Consider the following 22,820-nt stretch of genomic DNA (forward strand, 5'->3'; position numbering starts at 1 on the left):
AGAGAAGTCATCAGATTATTAATTATCCTAAAGTGACATCTGAGTTTGAATTTTGAAAATGAAAGAGGGAATATATGTTATTGGCATGGCTGTGAGCTTAAAGTTTCAAAGCGTGAATATCTGTGTAGCTGCTGCAGGAAAAAGTTAGGCCCAGTGGTGATGCATCGATCTCTCTCTTCATCTAAAACTAATTAATTGCAGATGGTCCTGCGGAATAATAATATATAACACCCAATTATACGGTCATTACAATAAATTTCTTGGACCACGTCTAGTCAAGCCACTAAATTATATGAAACGTGAATGGTCCAGAATAGATTCATGATCATTCACAGCATGTGTGCGCCCATGTGTACCTAAGCAAGAACTTGGGGATTTAGACGGGATCCATCACCTATTGTATATCACTCATTTTCATCAGGACCATACACTATTTCTTCTGCACATTTGTAGGCCACACCCTTCTGATATAATCTTATATATATGATTGCACTTTGTAATTAATCAGCTGCTGCACAATGAATTAATATATGATTCCATCTATAAATGGTCAGTCATTAATTGCTTTTGATTGATGTTTAGAGCAAGCAAAAAATTTTAATTAAGTGTTATATATGACTGTCTTATTCTGCAGTACCACCGTCCAACCTGTTAGCTTCATCGCAATCACTACATTATCATTATCTCCATCACATACGGTGGCATCAGTGTGTATATAGGAATATGAAAAATAATATTATATTGTTATCATCTTCTACCTTTTTTTGACCGAAGCTTATCATCTTCTACCTACAATCACTATCATCACCATTACTTCATTTGTCACATCACTTAATTGCACCCCTGGCAAGTGAAACTTGTCTTCAAATAACTCGGTTTACCTAAATCTAGTAGGACAGAAAATCTCAATCCCATTAATTATGGACCAAGTTTGAAGCGGACAGATTGTGTCCATACAGTGAGAAAGTATGAAATTGGTACAGTTTTCTCTGGGCAGTATCTATTTTAAACAGAAAATTCAAGGCATTAGTTTGAAGTTCGCTTTCGCTTTAATCCCCGCCATACATCTAATTAAGCTCTAGCAGAAGTTAGACATGCAGTATTCGACCTAAAAAGTAAGGCTCCGTCAGGATAGCATTAATTGGTATCGATATACTCCTTTGGTTCTTAATATAAAATCTATTTAATTAATTTGATTAGATTAAAGAAGTTAGGTAAGTTAGTTAATTATAAGAAAAATGACACATTTTTACTAAAATACCATAATCATCTTTCTTAATACCCAATCTCCCTCTTCTACTTGATTATGGTTGAGAGTATATCCATAGGGGTAATTTAGAGAAAATTGATAAATATAATAAATTGGTCTTATATTTAGGACTAAAATCAATTCAAGAATTGGGTTCTATATTAAAGATCGGAAGAGTATTATATAAAATCTTTTCCCAAGTAATGGATATATCCAAGTGCCCAATTAAATATCGCCATGTATATGGGCATTTCAATCTAAATATAACGTATAGTCCAGGGGTACGTGAATATAGTGAAATTCCAATAACATAATTTGTGCTTGAAGAAATTAAATTAATCCTTTGAATCATCCAGTATCCACCGGTTATGTCAATTAGTTCAATCTAAACTTGTCTTGGTGCTGGTCCAAAAAATCTAAATTTGTCTTGGGACCCTGGGGAAATTCTTCAACTTGATCTAACCATGAATAGTTAAGTTATATATAGATATGAAAGCCAGATAACTAATTTATAGATATTAAGAAAACTATTTAAGTTAGTTATTTGTAATAAATAAATATTATCTTTTTTAAAATGTCTTTGTTAACATGTGTATTATAACTACTTTTTGATGAAAACTTTTTAACATATTTGATCGCTGTAGATATTATACTTGGAGACAAATGGATAAATATTAAAAATAAAATGAATTGAATTTTTACATTTAAAAATATACAACTAGTTCTTATAAGTTAAAAACGAGAAGTAATAACAGGTGTGCTTTGTTTTCAGCATATATTGTCGGTTCTTTGGTGAATTTCGCTGGAAATCCATTTTATTTGCATATTTCAATGTATATCAACACGTAGGTAGATTAGAAGACGGAAAAGAAATGATATGGACAGAGAATATGTAATTGAAATTATACCCTCAATTACCGAGCAAATCAGTGGGAATAGCGCAAAAGGGAATTAAACGGGAAATCTTAGGGGGAGAAGGTGAAACGGACATACGCTCAAAAATCTAAAAAGAGAACAAATGGTGGCTATAAACAATGAAAATTTTGGCTATATAAAAACCTGCAAATCTTGGCTAGTAACTTTTCTTGGATATGTTAAACATAATTTTGTCGGTGACTGTATACACAAAGAGACAGACTCACGCATCAAGATAATATGTTAATTAAATGGACGAAGAAAAGATGAAAAATGGTCGGCAGGCAAGAGGAATTAAGGGCAGCTTAACGATAAAATTAAGGAATGTCGGGGGTCAAGCAATAATTAGTAGGCCAAACCTTGCTGGTCCTCTTCAGAATTGCGCGAGCGCGCGCGCACACACATATTTAGGGGAATAAAAAAAAAAAAACTTTGATGTTGATTTGTTGGTGTAGGGATTTGGGAATTGAGAGGGGATATACACATGTGATGACCATTTACACAGAAGCTAAAGAATGGATTCTTCTTGTGGGCTCACCAACTACCCAGCACGGTCGGAACAAAACACAAACCCTAACTAATTAACTCCCTCCGTTATTGTCATTTTCAACAAATCCAAACCAAATTTTATCTCTTCTTTGCACTGTACATCTTGGAGTTAATTATAACAAATATTCATGCCCTTCCTTTTATACAATGAAGCAATAAATTGAACGAAAGCCTTGGAAACATATCATTCAACTAATTTATAAAATACATTTTGCGTTAATTAATTTTATCTCATTTCGGTTTCGGTTCTTAAAATTCACAATCAATAGTTTGGTTCCTGAAACAAAGTTTGAGGAACCAAAAATACTGTTCCAAGAACTAAAAGCTGTAAACAAGCTAATATGACTCAAATTTCATAAATCAAAATTATTAATTTCAAATTTTAGAAATCAAAATGACATCAAATTTTGATATACTAAATATGGTATTAACCCTTATATTTTTCATCTAAAAGTGATTTTTTTTTTTACCTTTTACTACGTTTCCTTCTATGGTCTGTTCCATTTGGCCGGACACAGACCTTAAATTTACAACATTTTAACAAAAGGTCATAGTTTGATACAGTGATTCCGTTCGAAATGTAAGCATCAAGTTAAAGGCTCCATGTCGAGACAAACGAGAGTGAGAAGCTTGTGGTTATGTATAAATTAGTTCACTGCAGGATGACACAGTGAAAGCTCAGTGTGATGATTGATCAATAAGAGATGATGCGATATATATGTATGTATGTATTTATGTATGTATGTATCTTGTCCTTTCATGCCCTTACTAGCCCTTAGCTCCTACTTTGAATTAGAACGGCTGGCCCCTCCCCTTCTTCATCTTTGAATTCTGAGTTCAAATAAGTACACAGTTTCATGTGCACCGGGACTTCAATTTCAACCCTAGCTTGTCATGCATTTATTAGACCCTCCCAGTAGCCCATCTATGAATGGTTTCTGTGTGGACTTTGAAGAACCAAAGTTAGGTAGTCCGATCGATCGAGATCTTTATGACGATGGAAAGATCACTGCAATCAGAGACCCACGAGAAGATAACAGAGTAAAGCACAAGTTAAATATTGACAGAAAAAAGCAAACTAAACCAAGAAAAAAGAAAAGCTAACCCTGCAGAAATTTACAAAGATAAAGCCATAGAGGGATGCAATATAGCTTTTGGTCATGGGAATGAGGACCTTTTCGTAGTCTAATGGACTCTTTGTTTTTAAGCCACTGTTTTTTTCCATCAGAAAGAGACAATGGTCCCCCAGCTAGCCAGCCAGGCCAGGTCCAAGTTATAACTAGCTAGAGTTATGTTTATCTTCAATTAAGCACTCCAGATGTAACAAAACCAAGGTCAAATTTGATGCAAACATGTCTCATAATTTCTATACACTCAGCAAGCCACACACACGCACGGATATAAGAGACTACGTGATATTATAAACCTCTTAATTCTAGATCTCCCAGCCAAAACAAAAAAAAAACAAAAGAAAACCTAGCTAACGACAAATGTACAAGATATACACATCTATAACATGATGACAAGACAAGCGCGTCACTTTTCAATCCACCAAGTGAAGAAGAAAAAAGTGCACATGAATTAAGTCGCTCAACTTGGCACGCTCGCAAACCCGGAGTTTTGTGAAGCGATGGATATGCAAGAATCGCACATCGCAGCTATATATGCCTTCTCTTCTTTTCCTTATATTATCATCAATTATATTCCTTTCCTTCCTTTTGGAGTGCGCTGAGCTCAACTGGGAGGACTGTCCGGGCACAAAGCATGTGTGTGAATGGCAGGTCGAAGCAAGGGCCAGCCAAGTCCTTTATCTTTATCTTTTTGGCCTTTGTTTCTTTTTTCTAAGGGAAAACATTAATTTTGTGCGTCTTTCTGGTCATGGCATAATGCAAGTGGAGGAGTGAACTTGATAACATGGCTGGCCTGCACAGCTTTCCAGCAATGTTCAATGTCTTCTGCGATTCGCTTCGCGTCAATGGAGGCGCCAAGGAGGCCACGTTTTGTGAAACCCACAGAATAGAGTCCGTTTTCGCCTTTCCATCCATTGGGAAATGCTTTCCGGGGCAACCCATCTTTCTCACTAAACATGTCACTCTCCTGATTATCACATAGTAATTTCAATTTCAACCCCACAATAATATATAATCCAATTAATTCATCAGCTTATATGTATGGTATTTACCACCAACAAAGTATATTCTTGGGTGTGCGAAAATAATGAGTCATGTAGATCTTCTTAAAGTTTTCAAATTTAAAATAAGCAAAACTCTGGAAGGTTAGATTAATTGAAAGTGCATATGTATAGAAGCTTAGTTGTTTGTGATATTTTAATCTAGATATTTTGTAGTAGAGAGATAACGATATATAGAGAGAGAATATATATACTATAAACTTTATATGCACAATGTCCCAATCATTTTTTGTCGCCCTTTTTATATGAAATATTTGACCGTAGACTATCTTTTTTTTTTTGGGTAAATTTTGTACCCGTATCCTCTGCAACGCATGGATTAAATTCAGTGGGATAAAAAAGAAAGAGAGTGTGGAGTGTATGGAAGCTCATAGATGATATTTGAAACTCAACCCCCCCCTCTCTCCCCCCCCCCCCCTCTCGGTCTGTTTCATATACTGATTTGTTTTTAGCTGAAGTTAAAGATTTGGATTCGTAATTTTAGATATTTGTCATATTTTCTAAGGACAAGCCAAGTGAATTTTTTACAATTCAGCATCATATGTATACATTTTCCCTCTTTTAAAAAAATCTCAACAATTTTTCTTTTTCGTAGGAGGCCCACAGATTAACAAATAAAATAATTTTACCCACTTAAGCCTAAGCTCTTAATTGAAAGCCCTTATCTTTAGCCCTCAAGAAAAACGTTTCAATATTAGTTAGCTAACATTCCCTTGGCTTCTTCTACTCTGATATTCCCAATATCCAAACATAAAAAGTGCCAAAAACAAATACACACCAAACAGAGAACAAAAAGGAATCACCTTTAACCAAGAGGGTACATTGCTCTTGTAACCAGTTGCCAGAATGATGGCATCGAAGTTCTCTAGTTTACCATCGACAAACTCCACTGCATGCTGAGTTAGTCGTGAAATTCCCCGGCGAAACCTGCACATATATTCCGCAGTTGAAAAATGTCGGAGAGACAAAGGAAGAGATAACATATAAATTTCTTGTTTTCTTTCGGTGTTGAAATGGAAAATGATCCCATCGATTATGACAAGAAAACAGAATAATTAAATGAAACCTCGTGGGAGAGCGAGGGAGGATATCTATATCCAATTCTAACCTTAATATTGCCGCATTTGATCTGAGCCAGTGTGCCAACATCCAAAACTGGTGTCTTGCCGCTTAAGTTCTTGAGCTCCAGAGGGCCAACTTTGGGTCGATTAAGTCCATACTGAGCTGTGTTCCCAAGCATGAGACGTGACATCAGAAGCAAAAACCGATCCACAAGCCGTATTGGGAACCACTTGAGCAAACACATAGATAAACCAAAAGTAGATTTCCCAAACATCTGCTGAGGCAAGATATGAACCTGCAGCCCAATCAAAGAAAATTTTAAAAAACTGTAGGCATGGCAGCACGAGAGCTAATCACAATCACGCTTTCAAATTAGTTTTCAGATAGTTCTGAAAACCCTGACGGTATAGTTTCAGGATCTCGAGCAGGTGCACATGCATACGGATTCCAAGAAAAGTGTAAGTCCACATGTTTATATAAAACCCTTTTCAGAGTTATTCGTAGAATAATAATATAAGCTCACCGTGTCTCTAACCACAAGGGAAGGGCGAGCATTATGATCGCAGAGGTCCAAGCAGACTTCCATGCCAGAATTCCCGCATCCAACCACCAGAACTTTTTTCCCAGAAAACTCACTGCCTCTCTTGTACGAGCTACTGTGTATTACAGGTCCTAAGAAATCATCCATGCCTTCAATTTGAGGCACTACGGCCTCTGCATTCTCTCCTGTGGCCACTATGAGCCACTGACAAACATATTCTGTCATCTCCCTCTTCAGCCCTTGGGTCTTCACTCTCCAGAAACCAAATCTGTGATCAAATTCTGCGGTGATCACTGTCTTGTTGAAGGCTGGTTTGATGCCAAAGTGAAGAGCGTAGGCCTTCAAGTAGGCTAGAAACTGCTGTTTTGTGGGATAGGAAGGGAAGTTCTTGGGAAACGGCAAGAGAGGAAGCTCACAAAATTGTTTGGGAAGGTGAAGCCGAAGGCGATCGTAGGTCTTGAATTCCCACATTGAAGCTAAGCAACCGGACTTTTCAAGGATGAGACTTGGGATTCCTTTGTGTTTAAGACAAGCTGCTGTGGCTAAGCCAGATGGACCAGCTCCCACTATAACTGGTCCACGAACGCACAATCTTTTAGCCATCTTTACCCTTTGAGCATCATAGTCGTGCAAGCTTTTGCCTTCTATCTCCTTCAGGTACTCCTCCATCACCTGCCACAAATTAAAATTACTCACAACAAGCCACACACACAGAGGGTAAAGGGTTCAAGAATTCAAAGCCCGCCAATCAAGATGGCCATGCTTGATTGTCAGATGGGGTTTTGGGTTTGAAGAATATAGGGCGTCCCGACGAGGCCCTGAATTGATCAAATGAAGTCAAACTTTAAAACTTGGGTTTTGTTCAGTGTAGGGGAAAGCGTTAAAGTGAGGATGAAGGAACTAAAGAAACAGACAGAGCTATATCTGTTATGTAGAAAGCTAGCTAGAATTAGTTCAATGGTATTCGACGACAAGGGATTTTAAGGAGGTGCAGGGTTTAGTGAGTGTGGACATATTTATATACGAATTGGTCAGTTTGTGGTCATGAGTGTGTTGAAGGCGTTTGGTTGTGTGGGACAAGTTATATTAGTGATAATAGCTAACACTGACCAACAACAACCTTTCATCTACCCCAAATAACATATACACAATCTGTGCGAGCGAACACGGGTCACAGCTATGGCTATAAGGACAAGAATTCTATTTGATTGCAGTATAAATGTGGAAAGAGGCTTCTAAACGCTTATTTAATTTAAAGGCTCTCTGACTGTACTAGTCATCATGATGCTCGTGGACAAATACTAACAGTGAAAATTGGATGACATACATATGCAAGGGTCAGCAGATCTGTACAGAAAGAATTTATTGTTGCTTAGTCCGCGACCGGTATTATTTACCATGAGCTGCTGCTGCTGCTTCTTCTTCTTCTTCTTAATTTATTCTCATTATACCGAAGTTCCAATATATGAATAAATTAAACTTGAATTATTTACATGGTCATTTATCATTTTTAGTGAAAATACTCAAAATAACAAATACCTAACTACACATTTTCGTTTTTTACTCAATAAATCAAAAAATTCATTGAAGGTGTGGATCAAAAAGCACAAAAGATAAAAATAGTCGTGAAAAACATTTTTAAAGTCTACAAATAATTGAAGACTTAATATGTGCTATTTTACAATATTTACGGGGTGATATATATACTAACTTGAAAGTGAAAATGATGAAAGGTTAACACATAATTAATTAATGGAAATCAAGTGAGGATGTCGGGATGATTAAGGTTTCAAATTATGATGACGCGATGATGAATTAGTCTAGCTCTCCCAATTTTATTGTTCGATCCACGCTTTAGTTTTCTTTGATCGAGAACACAAATTTAATTAATTAGTCACGCATCACCAGGAACAAAAATTCAAGAAAAATAAAGGATAAGAGGAATTGGGAGAGATGTGTATTATATATATATATATATATATGTAATCAGGCTTCTCTTCTTACATGTTATATATGTATTTATATTATACAGTTCTCAAAACCTAGAAAAATTTTTCTGAATAGCAATCTAACTATATGGGTCTGGACACTTGTGCCCTCTTTTGACCTTCACTTTGGATTTAACCAATAAAGTTAGGAGGAATTGACCATATAGCAGGCATACCGGTTTTACCAACAAAATCTCACCACCATTAAGTCATGTTTCAACTAACCTAGCTATTAATTAAACCTAAAACACGTGCATACCTGGCCTAAACATTATTTGACCAAAACATATGTTTGGCCCAGACAAGTACGCTCATGATCTCAAGCGCTTTCCACGCTAATTAGGATGTGTTTGAAATGGCTTTTGAAGACCCCCAACTGACTTATTTGACCCCAAAAGTCAGTTTAGACCCAATTTAAATGTTTATGATAGCTTTAAAAATAAAGCACTTCTACTCCAAAAATTACCTTAAAATGAAAATAACTTTTTGCTGCTTTTTCAGCGCATCACGGTGCATTGCTCGCACACAGTTGACATGTGAACCAATGTGATCAAGTGTTATGTGGTTGTCTAATTCTAGATAGACATGAAAGCTGGCTTAGATGATTTTACCTTCCCAGCACATTTGCCAAGTATGAGTATTCTTGAAGGAGTCTAGGGATGCCAAAAAGTAAAGTTTTTAGTGACTCTGTTAAAGCCTCTAGGCTCTTGTGTTGTGAATGTTCTTCAAAGCGCATCGATCCAGTCATAGGAGCTATCAAAGAAATAAAGAAGTTGATCATATTACCATGTGTTCAAAACAAAATTTGACAAATGCACTGATTGACTTACTCATTAAGAACATTATATGAATATTAAATAGTATTCTAGGCTCTCTTTTTTCGATGCAAGAATTTCTTTTTGGCTGGTCTACTTAACAAGTCATGTGCTTATAGTTAACTTCTTCTTTTTTTGCACATTTTTCCATAACTTTGTATTCCTGGGGAAAGAACTCGCAGAATGCTCCCTGTAGCTAATAACATCACATATTTTGCTCATAATTCTAATTCAGAATGTTTCAACAAGCTCGTAATTAATGCAGTCTTGTTTTCCTTCTATGTTTTCTTGGATGTTATATAATCATCTAATAATATTAATTTCAGAGATGTTTTCTATGATTGCGCCTCCTGAACATCAAAGATCATTTTTTTTTCTTTTTAATAATTTTGCCATGCATCCGTTGCTTCGGCATTGAATTAGTTTTCCTTGAACAAATCTTGCTTCCCCTTGATAAACAATGAATCAAGTAGTAAAATACTCATAATTCTAATTCCAGAAAATTAAAAATAGAAAATGAATCAAATAATTGAAGTTTAATTTTTGTGATTATCACAAGTGAAAACACATTAATCCTCGGGACAACACGCTTAATTAGCCTGTATCTATTGTAAATTTGTTTTGGCCGATACCTGTTGTAAATAACTGTAGCATAAGATTTGTGTTCAACTTTTCCGATTACTTCTCAAATGAGGAAAAGAAAATGACAAGACCAAAGATGGTAGAAGAAAATGCAAGGGAAACTAAGAAGATACGATTAATGTTCTGGATCCCTGTGATTTAAAGGTTGATAAGCGGGTTATGGTAGTACTGGATCAATGGAACCATCAACATGTTCCAATTCGTTGGGATCGAGGGGTCAATGTTCCTGTGCGCTCAATTTAGTTCGTTCAAGATTCTTTCTGATGACGACGTAAATCCCTTCGAACGCGTGCACAATAAAAGTCCCTTTTTATGATTTCCTCTTAGTTTCTTTATTCATCAGATCTCTTCCTTTTTCTTCACCTCGGTAAATCCGGCTTTATCACTCACGTGTCTTTCATCCTTTCAAGTTCTTAATAAAGGCTGTACTCTTACTATGACCATCCTCTGCTATGAAAATATGTGCACTTTCTTGATTAATTGAAAGCAACTGCGAAACATAGACAAAATATTGTGTATTACAAGTGTTTTTTTAAAAGCACTATTTTTCACTGATACTTAATTGGCAACACTCACGTACTTTTCTTTTATAAAGCTTTTTGTCAATTAAATGCGACGCAGAGCCGAGCATGAAATAGAGAGACAATTATGTTTCACTTTCATGTATTTTCATTTCTCTTTCAAATTTGACGAGGATACATTTTCTGATTATATATATATATTTGATTATTAACAATAGCATCAATGCAATTATATTTATATAATATATTTGATAAATAATTACATTTGTTTTACTTTACTAACTTACGTATTCCTTGTTTTTTTTTTAATGTTGTTTTACTGCTAGATATATCTTGCGTATTGCATAATATTTTTCTGTTTTTTTTGGCTGAGTCAAATTTGAATAACCTCAACACAAAATCGATCATGGAAAACCCTATATGATATCCTGACCCTGGCCCCTCAGAGATTTATGTTTGCTAACTCTATTATAAGTTGCCAACTGCTTGGACGCTCTTTGGCTCTCTGATTTCTCCAAAAGGAACAAAAATTAGAATGGTTGATTGGATGTTTCAACTTTCAAGAGCTGCATAAATATGTTACACGGTCAACTTCTGAAAATATGTACTATAGTACCATGAAATGTCGTGTAAAGAAATTACTACTTATGAACCATGATACATATTGAAACATTTTAGGCCATTCTTGGTGCTCATGATCATGGCCTTAGAGCCTGACAAATTGTTCAACCTAGAGACCAGGCCCTGCTCACCTTCCAGCAACCCAAAAAAGTCTCTTGCATGTTTCCCAAAACTTCAAATCTAAAAACTTTATAAAATCGGTAAAGATATACTACCTCTAGTCCTTAATATAAGACTCTGTTTGACTTTTATTTTAGTCTTAAATATAATACCTCAATCCACTTTGTCTCTCATATTTATACTTTTTTTTTTAAAGTAGCCTTTCTAACAATGATAGTTCTAATCAATACACTTGATTAGTAAAGATATTTTAGAAAAGACAACATCTATTTAGGACAAATAACTAACTTACTTACTTCCTTAATCTCCTAAAATTAGTTAATTGGCTCTTATAATTAGGATCTATATGCGTATGCACAGTTACTAGAGGAAAGAGACTGATGATGAATTAATTAAGCACTTTCCCTTTAAGTCAACTGAAAAACAGCAGAAGGCCTTGCTTTAAGTTAAAGTAGCACAGTATTATATTAACAGTCATATGCTATATATCTAAGGACCAGTTTATTAAATCAGATTCAGCAGTATACCACCTGAGTTACAGTCATCGTCAATTTGAACTGGTAGGGCATAGACCGAGGCACCATATAATTATATACAACCCATAATCAGCCACGCCAACTTCTTTATATGTATATCTGTGTGCGCTCAAGCAAAAGGCTAAATAAATAGTATATTTACACCTGGCTGCTCGAGGGTTTGCAAAGCTGCAAAAACTCTTTTTCCTAAGCCTATGAGGTGCATTTGATGATGCGAGAGTTTTATTTCCCTTTGAAGTATTTTGGGTGTCTTTAAATGTCAGTAAGCTTAAGTTAGTGTTTATTTGTGTGTGTGTGTGTGTGTGTGTGTTGGCACTTTAAATATGACTCATTGGGGCTCACTCGATCATATAATAATTAATATCCCCAGAAGAGTCTACAGTACCTAGCATCACTAGCCTTTACAAGTACTTAATATGCTGATGATCACTTCTGGCTAGGGTTCTTTACTTATTCGTTAATTTGTTTAATTAGTGCACTTTCATTGTCAACCTCAGAAGCAAACTCAGCTCCAGTAAAAAATGATCATAAATAAATATGGAAAACCCAATCGGTCTTCGTGCGTGGTCTCATTATTCTTGTCAGATGCAGAATTATTGCATCAAATTTTATTTCCTACAGTCGTCTCTATATATGGATCCTCCACTGTATTTAAAAAAAGGGAAAATGAAAGAAAAGTATGGAATTTGCTTACTCATTTTGCTCGAGAATGTCAAAAATGTTACACACTCAAAGCTTTATTCTTCTTCGGAGGATCGCATGCCATTCCGATTCCAGCCATTCTCATTTTATCACTTTAGGTATGTAATATATTAATAAAACACATATTATATGACATCCATTATATTATTCATGGTTGGGGCTGCGAAAAGGCAAGAACAGAAGAAGAAAATTAAAGCACATAAACATACCACCAGGCAAACTAAGCTACGTTTACATGACTTTCAAACAAAAATTCCTCATTGCACAAATTTTTTACATTTTCTTTCGCCAGAAACTCCGGCCACTGGCTAGATTATAGCAGTGCTTCTATTCACTAATCACTAGCTAATTAAAAATAGTACACTAGTTCTCCATAAACCTTCATATATTTTTATACAGGAACATCCCTGATTTCAGTTTTATTAACATATATGTGCGCTCTCTACTTTTTGAACAAGGACAAACTATATGTGTGTGTGTATGAAGATATGAGGGATCATTTTGTGATGCGGCTAAAAGGAAAGGTTGAACTGCGCAATAAGCCATTAGAGCGTGTAATATCCTCATCTGAGAATCATTGATCTTAGGATTATATATATATATATAGTTAGGCCCTAAGTAACTTTGCGCAGTTGAAAATAGTTTCGTGATTCTACAGACGACGGAAGGGCAACGATCATGTAGTGCTGTCTAGCTAGCTTCAGTTCTTCAAATAAAAGGCAAAAAATAAAGATTGTGGTTAAAGTATATTGTTCAACTTTTGATTTTTCAGCCAAGTGTGATGATTGGGACTGTCATGAAAGACAACACACACACACCCACATAATTTCTACCTTTTACAATGGCCTATGGTGATTCGTCTTGTACTAATTCTCTGCTGTCTCTAGAACTTCACTTTTGAAGTGCTATAATGTGTAGTTTATCTATCTCATTAGCTATGGAGACCCCTAGTTCGTTCTCCCTTTGTTCAGTATTTAAGATAATACTTTATTGAAGCTTAAGGCAAAAGAGATTCAGCTAGAATTTGTTTTTTTTTTAATGGATTTGTATATATATTAGGAAAAAGCTTCTTTGGACCCTGATGTAGAGCTCACTGTGAGCTTTAATAATTAAGTTGGCCCGTGTACAGTAAAGTGGCCGCGGGGGCAATAAACTTTATTATAATAACAGAATGAGCTGAGAATGGAAGAATTATTTATTCACTGTAAAATACTTTTTGTAATAACTTACCAAATTCTCAGGTTTTCTTTCCTGCCCATGCTCAGTCTCCTCTTCCTTTCTTTTACTCTATGGGCGGTTATAAATATGAACAATTCAAATTTACTATAACAGTTGTAAAGTATTAATAATGAGATGTCAAAATTAAAAAGAAAATAATATTAAATTTTTTTACTGTAGAACTTTTTTTCAGGAAACCACAGTCCTTGAATTGTATAAAACTTGAAGATTAAAAAAGAAGGGAGAAGTGAAATGAAAGCCAAATCATCTAATTTATTGTGCGTATGCAAGAGAAAATACCCACGAGGGGGCCGTTGCCTTGAAAACTGTAAACACAAAGTTTGGAAAGTTCTGTTCTTTTTGGGTATTAAGTTTGGGAAGTAGTTTTGGTTCGTTGGGTTGTTCTGTTTCTCTACCAAACCGCGAACACACAGCACATTTGGCTTATTATCCGACTTTATTTCGCCACGTAATTGACTGCAAGTTACCAAATATGCCAAAGTTATAAGGAATATTAGGTTATGAGGATTTTTGGGTAAATTCCTCGGTACCAAAGTTGATAGTATCTACATATCCACACACACACACACACAGATATGTATGGCCTATTTGTAATATATAAATAAATCTTAATGCAAGACCGCCATTACATATAATAATGAGATATTTATTTCTCGTTTTTTAAAAATACCCCTTCCTGACCACTATCATAATTCATCTCATCTGATTTCAACTGTAGTTTTAGAAAATGATAAAAAGTGTTTAATATTTAATGATTTTTAACTAATTTCTTAATTTATTTAAAATATTTAATGGATTCTTATAATAAGGATATAGAAAAAGGAGTATAACAAAAATCTCTACGAAACCCACAACGCATATAATTAAATCGTAAAAATATATAACTCGTTGATTTAAAATGTATGCAAAACGCAAGAGTAGCGTCCTAATTGATTAAATTAAATTAAAATTAATTAAAACGTGCAGAGGGTGAAAAGAATGAATGATGAAGAAGTGACCATCTTTGTCAGGCTTTCAAAATTCAAATGATGAGGAGATGGTAGGAACTAAGAAATGAAGGGAGCACTACAAGACAAAAGGAATCAAAGTGGGCATCACTTGTTGCAACACAACTACAAGCTTCCCTTTTATGGGTACCACTGAGAATAATAATTGTGTTAATACTATTATTATTATTAAGGGCTGCCCGATAATCCACTTTTAAGAGCTTGATTAGACACTGGTGGGAATCATTCTCTTTGTTATCATTTGATTATAATTAACATCATTTTCATTTCTTCCCCGCCAAAAAAAACAAATTCCTATTGATTACATACGCTTTGTCAGCTTGTGGCTACATATTGCGTACCATATTTCAATTTGATCAGATTATTTACTATGTTCAGTTTTAATTTCAATCATATTCAGATACGTTAGATTCTATTTTGTTTTCGTCATGGTTTTTTAATATTTTATTTTAAAAATGTTAGAAATACAAAATAAGATTATATCTCCAATTAATTTTTAATTAAAAATTTTAAATTACAGAAAAAGGGAAAAATATTTTTTTAAATATTACATTTTGAAGATCCGAATCTTAAGTAAATGTGCTCATGACATAGCATCCCTATGGTATTATGGCGATGTAAATAGTTAGTAAAGGTGCTTGCTTTGATTAAAATTTCAATCTATTCTAATATTTTATTTTGAAATGAAGATGCCTAAATAATTATTATAAAAATATAATTAACATTGTAAAAACGAATCTATAAAATAAATAAAAAAAATCTCTTTCTAAATTTCTACCAAACAAGTCACCTCAGATTAGGATTTCTCTTTTACAAGATGTATATAGTGGCATTTATTGATTACTAATTACAAACTTTTATATGCTCGTAAAAGTAGTGGAGCAGATATTAAATTATAGTTTATTGTGCAGTGATAATTAAATACACATTTTAAAATGATTAATTCGAATTTTGTCAACAACTTTGAATACATACAAAAGCAAAATATCTAAAACATGCTTTCAATAATATTTATCAGGACACCGCATCCCACATGCTGCTTCAGGGGGCTTTATACGTTAAAGTGACGAAATGTTCGTACAAATAAATGGTTAGTTAAACCTGAATTATCTCCGGAGACGAATTAGGAAGGATAATTAAACCTCTGATGCGGATTTATAGAAAGAACGGATGGCGCTTTTTCTCTTTTCGTGAATAATGAATGTTATCACTAGAATTAATGGAGGAAATTAAGATGATTAGGGAAGACTTTAACATAATAAAAGAAGCAATTAAGCCTAAATCGTGTCTCAAAAGCAAGTTCCGACATTTATGCCTACCTTCTCACCTTATGCTTGGCACCAGAGAAAGAAATGGAGGGGAGGAGGAGAGAGGAAAAATTTTAACGAGCTCTATTTAAAAATTTGGAGAAGTGAGATTTTAAAATTTTCATAAAGAGAATATGTAAGATAAAAGAATAATAAAATTAATTAAAAACTTTTAACCACACTTCTTTAATTTTTTAAATCAAGCTTATTAAAATTTTAATGAGCTCTGTATCTTTTCATTGATTCATAATTAGTTTTAGTTGCTATCGTCTAACCCTTTATTTTTTTTTCTAGGTATATGTATTTTTTTATTAAAAACAATAATATTCAAAGCATTATCAAATATTAAATGGAGGCACTTTTTTGTAATTAGGAATTCGAATCCTATTTCACCGCATCATGAAGAATTAGTCTCTTTCGTTAAATTTAACTCTTGTTGGTGCGGGGGCTATCCCTTATTAAGCAGAAGACACTATGACTGGATTCATCAAAATATGGGGCAAGAATGGGACCAATTTTTTAACTCAATAGTCTTGCAATTTTTCTGATTCAACAAACCAGCCTACTCCATTTACATTGCCCCAACAATAGTGGAAAAAGGCAAAATTAAGTACACAGCCCAGCCCAGAGCATTTATTTTTCATTACAAAACTCTCCTCATTGCCCATTCCCTCCTTCATTAATTTGTGCCGTCATTTTGTTTTGTTTTGCCAACTAATTTGTGCCTCCATGCCATGCAGTTCATATTTGCATACCAGTAATCAATTTACAAAGATTTTCATATTTCCATCAAACTAAATGGGCCTTTTGAGAATGGGGCCTCAGCCCAATAATGAATGTTGGGCTATTTTAAGTTGAGTTCAAATGTCAATATTATAACTTGTTAATACAAAATAATAAAGCCTGCTTCCTTGAAATTAATTTTGAACTGTAGTAGTCTTTTGATTCCAGGTGGGGTAGGATGTGACTAAGAATTGAAAGTTTAAACTGTGGGAAAATTTTTTGAAAAATGTACTGTGCATTTAAAAAAAAAAAAAAACTTGCTTATGTTAGAGGCAGTATAATGGAGCTGAGGGTTGCTGACCACATCGAATGGGAATCTGACAAAAAGCACAAATAAAGTGAATGAAGATGAGTATGACATTATTAGCTGACGGTAGAACATGAGATGCTATAGAAGTGAAAACAGGCTGAATGGGCAAATATAGCCTTGGAGGGGGGCGTGGTGGGCGACGAGGGTGGTAATTAACATTATCCGAGGCTGACGTGTCATATGGCATGCTTGCATAATTGAATCCCTAATCCCTATTATTTAAACATTAAAACATTTTCGGCTCCAATTAAATCTCCCATCCCCAACTTCTTAGGACGTGGGCGTCTGATAGCCCCAACTTTTGGAGCTTTTTTTCTATATAATAAATTATACATATTTATTATATTATCCCTAATTATTCAAATGTCTCTCCAAAACGAGACAACTTCCCCTCTATACGCTCCCCCTTCCTCGTATTGCCCACTCCTTCTTTCTCTTCTCTCCCTCTTCCCTTTCTTTTAAAAAAAAAAAAAGAAAAGAAAAAGAAAACATATTTATTTATTTTTCACTGTATACTGAACTTTACTAGTACTTTATTGGCTGACTGACATAATGGTGGATCTCGCCAGTGTGTGTGGGCCTTGTCTTTTAAATTCCGTCCATCCAAGTCCAACCACATGCCTTCGTAGAGTAGGGTGGGGCCCCCTTATAGTTGGTGGAGGGGGTCATGCCTCTGTTCGGAGTGTTCTGGGCTGTGATCGTCTGTTGGGGAGAGCCATCTTGCTTCGGGTGCGCTTGAGTCCAGGTCAAAAAGCCGTGCTCGTTTGGTCAGGGACACGTGTGGCGTTACATTGGCTCCCGCCAACGTGGGTCCAGGGGCCGAGGAAATGGTCCCCGCCTGAAATAACGACTCAGGTTGCCTCCATTCCATTATTGGAAGCTAAGTCGGACCTCCCTCCCCCCCCGTTCGTCCTTTTTGTGACGCGTGTCTGACTTTACTTAATGCGGAGTAAAATGCTCCATCAGACGGGTCCCACCTCATGTTTTCTCCCATTATGATATTATATCATTCTTTTTCTTATTATAAATCATTTATATCTCAAACCGTAAATTAAAGAATATATTAAATTAAACGATTTTTTCTTATTTATCCTTATTAAATAAAGACTATATTTGTGGTTGTGTTGGATTAAAAGTTGAGAGAGGGAGGGAGGGGATGGACTGTATAAGAAATAAAAAATTGAGAGAGAGATAGAGAGGGAGAGGGAGAGGGAGAGGAACGTGTTGCAAGAAGCCATTGCTTCAAACTTAAATTAATTAATTTTTTATTAAATTAATAGGGGTGACACTTGAAAAAGATCATTAATTACACTACAAATGACTTATATTTTGAAACAAACTTTTATGATATAAATGACCTATAATAAGAAATAGAGTGGTACTGTATTACTACTATTTGTATTTTCGCCTTCTTATTAGTACTCTTCCGATCCTATTTAGAGAACAGATCGATTCTTAGTCTTATTTATAAACCACTTCATTAAAACTTTAGCATAAATATATTATTTTATCCTTCATTTATCATAGTGTAAATGATTATTTTTTAAAGGTATACGTATTAATTAAGGATAAAATTAAAAAGTTATTATATTTTAATAAAAAGTTAATACAGTTTAAAATTTTTCTTAATCTGTGTGAAATACGTTGAAAGGTTAGGGAGAAATATTTGAAATTCTTTTAACGAGGAATATGTGTATCTGGCTGTGCGGGTGCATGTGTGTAAGTTATCTGTTTTAATGGTAAGTGCATGAACCACAAGAGGGGCTGAAAATGCAAGGGATATAAGGAAGAGTTGATGAGGACATATGAAAGTTGATGCGGATTTTAGGGATTTAAAACACTGTTTAGATTAATGGAAATAAATTGGTATCAAGTCAGGAGCTGTCATAAGCAAGCCAGCCACAAGAAGTTAAGAGAGTCTTAAGAAGAGGGAATCTAATCTGCGCTCAAATGAAGAAACAGACAAAAGTTATGTGTTACTCCCTCCGTTCCTTATTATAAGAGACATTTGATGCTTATGGCATGTTTTTATATATAAGAGACACTTACAAATTGTCTCTATTTTTTTGTGTTGATTTACTATTTTATCCATATTTATTATCTCCAACTCACACTCTCTCTCCCTCCCACTTCTCTTTCTTTTAATAATTTAATTGTTCTCTCTCATGCTCTCTCTCCTTATTAATGAGGGCATTTTTGAAAAAAAATTATATTTTTTACACATTAATTGTTCTTAACTAATTTTAACTGTTTTTTTTATTAACGTACTTCGGTTATTTGTCTCTTATAATAAAGAACGGAGGGAGTACTACTCTATAATTATACTTACTTTCTCTCTCTTATTTTCATTCCCTCTGATTAATGCTCATTTTGTGCATTATTGTCGCCCCCCCCCCCCCGGGCAACCTGAAGGAATAGTTAACAAGGTAATAATGGTACCGTTGTATTTGTATGTAAGTAACTGCCAGGTAGTAAACCAGTGATTCTCGAGTAAACAAATCATTAAAATATATAGGAAATCAAAATAAGTCTCGGAGAAATAAATCGCCACACATGAATAACAAAGTGATTTCAGTGATGAAACCTGAAGGGGAGGGAGGGGTTTAATTATCATGATGAGTGTATTAAAAAGATGTGATAATGACATAAATGTGACGTCAAGTGTCACCACTCGTGAGGAAGAGGCTTATAATAATTGATTTAATTAAGATGAATTATATGGGGGTGGTTGATTAAACGTCACGTGATTCTTTGTGTCCATGAAGAGTGGTACGCCCATCTCTTTGCGTGCTGCCCATTTTTGCCACTGTTCCTATATTTCTTAATTATTAGTACTCTTTAGTTTGCATCCGAAAAGCGCGTCTGCTTAACTAATCAAGTGAACCAACGGCTCAGATTCCCTCCATGAACCAACGGACGTGGTTTCTTGGGCGGTGAAAAGAACAGGGACAAAGGGCAATGATGAGTCATTTTGCGAGAAGCGGTGCGTTTTAAGTTAAGACGCAGTCACTGTGCAGTGTTGCGGATCCCATTTCCTCGCATAATCCAAGCCGCCTTGGTGAAAAAATGGAGTGAAGCATAGAAGGAAATATAAAATTTAAACTCTTCTGAGGCAATAGAGAGGATGCAACTCTCCGAGAAACAGAGTTTATCGGGGGGGGGGGGGGGGGAAGATAAAATCAATATAAAATTTCAAATAAGAAATGTAATCACTAAAAAAAAAAAACAAGAAGAAGTTATCAACATAGAGTGACAAGTTCCAATGAATTAAAATAGCTGTTTTATAATTTTATCCATATTTAGCATATATGCTTTGTTGACACAATAATAATATATACCATAATAAATAAAAGATAACATGGTATATTTATATTAAAAATTTAATAATACGACTTATAAATTAGATAAAATAAATTTTTTTTACCCTCTAAATGAGATTGAAAGAGTATACATGTGTGTATTTTTTTAAGGCTCTTTTTCATGGGATTAGAGAGGCTTTAGGAGTGTTTCGTAACCCTTAAAGGCACTTTAAAATACTTTTACACCAGGAGAGACAATATTCTTCTTATATTTATTTAGTATTACTGTTGGTTCTAAATATAATATCTAATTTATTTTATTTTTTTAAGCTTATAATGTGTTCTTAAAAATATTCCTATTGATTGTAAAATATTTTTACCTAATTAAGCGTAGTTTCAATGTACATGATTGAAGAATAGTAATTTAAAAAAGTCAAAACACATTTGTTACAAATAAATAATTTAAATAATTTTTTTAATCTTCTCAAATTAGTCATATAGTTTTTACATTAAAGACTGAAAATAATATATCTTTATGATAATAAATACATATTCATTTCGTATATAGTAAAATAAAATAAAAAATCCATCATTGTGGGTGACAGAGTCTGTGAATTCAATCTCCCCAGTTGAGCCTCTCTCAAATTTAAAAATAAAAATCAAAGTTAAAAAGAGCAGAGACTCACCTGTACCGTACTGTTGACAAAAGATCAAATTGACGATTTTTATTTTAGACCGTCTTTGCTAGCTTCTCATGCCCTATTTGGCATGATATTAAAAATTACTACCTCTAGTTTTATATATAAACTTTAAATCATTGAATTACGTTTAACGAACTAACACTTAAAATTAGTTAAGAATAATAAATAGGTCATAAATATTTTTTTTTCCAAATTCATTCTTATTTATTAAGAGAGTAAATGAGAATGAAAAAATGATGAAAGAAAATATATGAGATGATATTAATATGTGTGTGAGAGAGTACTAAATATAGTTAACTAAGGGTAAAATAGGAAGAAAAGTAATAAATGCTTAAACAAACTCAAAAATAAAGTTTATATTTTGCATTAGACCCATCTTTAAAAATGAAACTTATAAATAGGACTGAAGGAAGTACTTATAAGTATGTTCATAAGCTGAGATAAAATTTCTCTCATATACTTATCTCCCATTTTGTAAAATGATTAAAAAATTATATATAAACTATTCAAAACGGGTCGCAAGTGGTCAATTAGTGATGGGGCGACACTTCTCATCATCATTGTTTCCCATCCTTTGGTTCAATTTGTAATTTGCTTTCCTGTGTCTCTTATAACAACCAATTAAGTTTTTTTTTTCAATTAATTCTACTTAATAACCTGGACAAACTTAATGTTTTATCGATGCTAATTAATATAGCTGATCACCCAATTGTCAAGATTCACACAAAGGGGCTTAGTCATTAAACTCGTTATCAACCCCGCGACTCCTTACTTTAATTTCGTGCTCGGATGAAAAAAAATCAGGGGGGAAAAATACCTGATTTTTTACTATTTTCAAAAAAAAAAAATTCTTCCCAATACTTATCTTTTATTTTTGTCTCAGTTTTTGTTCTATCCACAACATAGCCTAAAGCATTTCATAATTAACGATGATCGATCTCCTTCGTAATTGTTCTTGCAACCACCCAACCACTGCTCGACAGCAGCTTCGTCATCACGTTTGATTTAAAGGAAACATATTCAGAATAAGTATTAAAAAAATACAATAGTTGTTATTTTAAAATATTTATTTTCATTACTTTTCAAGCTAGAGTTTGAAGATATTTTCCTATATAAAACCTTTTCCCATTTCAATTATGCAACACACACACACACCCCTCACTGTCAACTTGTCATGTACTCGTATTATTCGTTTATTTGCAAGATTATAAGAAATCATAATTGTTACATTGTCCTCACTCTCCTGGAGCTTGTTTTGATTTCGCGTCGTAGTTACATAGATGGTCTCCTCTGGCTAAAGTTTCCTATCAAATTTTGTTCAATTTAAATATATTTCACTTTTTAAATCACTCGCTACACCAATTAGTACCGTGCTGACAAAAAAATGGAAGGGGAAAAAAAAAGAAAAAAAGAAACATGAACTCTTGGTTGTACGTCTGCCTGATTAGCTATATTGTCGCTTAAACTATAAATTTGTTATATATGAGTTATAATTTCTAAATTTTAAGATTTATCAATCCTCTCGGAAATTCACATCTCAACTAGCTTAGCGTACTCAAGATAGATTTATAGGCGAATGCGTCCTCCGTACAGGTTGAGTTTTAAATTAAAATGTAGTGTGGATAAATTAGAAGCCTCCTCCAAATTAAAATTTGTCAGTTGTTCTTCATAAAGCGTACAACTCAACCAGTGTATTTAAGATTAATAAGTCGCAGGGCAAGG

At 34.2% G+C, this 22,820-nt stretch overlaps 1 protein-coding gene across 2 annotated transcripts; it reads right to left on the reverse strand.

Annotated features, from left to right (window-relative positions):
* Positions 1 to 3,489: 3,489 nt before the first annotated feature.
* LOC114761406 (indole-3-pyruvate monooxygenase YUCCA6) lies at positions 3,490 to 7,573 on the reverse strand. 2 transcript variants are annotated; one of them, XM_028950770.1, is made up of 4 exons: positions 6,490 to 7,573; positions 6,012 to 6,261; positions 5,708 to 5,829; positions 3,490 to 3,722 (listed from the first exon to the last, which is right to left on the reverse strand). In XM_028950770.1, the coding sequence occupies exons 1-4, from the start codon at positions 7,174 to 7,176 to the stop codon at positions 3,720 to 3,722; spliced, it is 1,062 nt and encodes a 353-aa protein (XP_028806603.1). In that variant the 5' UTR covers positions 7,177 to 7,573; the 3' UTR covers positions 3,490 to 3,719. The 2 variants fall into 2 exon arrangements, with proteins under 2 accessions (XP_028806603.1, XP_028806602.1); XM_028950769.1 differs by lacking the exon at positions 3,490 to 3,722 and adding an exon at positions 4,035 to 4,810.
* Positions 7,574 to 22,820: the final 15,247 nt, after the last annotated feature.

This window comes from Neltuma alba, unplaced genomic scaffold, assembly GCF_004799145.2.
Source record: "Neltuma alba isolate B1F8T4 unplaced genomic scaffold, ASM479914v2 tig00011119_pilon, whole genome shotgun sequence".
NCBI classification, from domain to species: Eukaryota; Viridiplantae; Streptophyta; class Magnoliopsida; order Fabales; family Fabaceae; genus Neltuma; species Neltuma alba.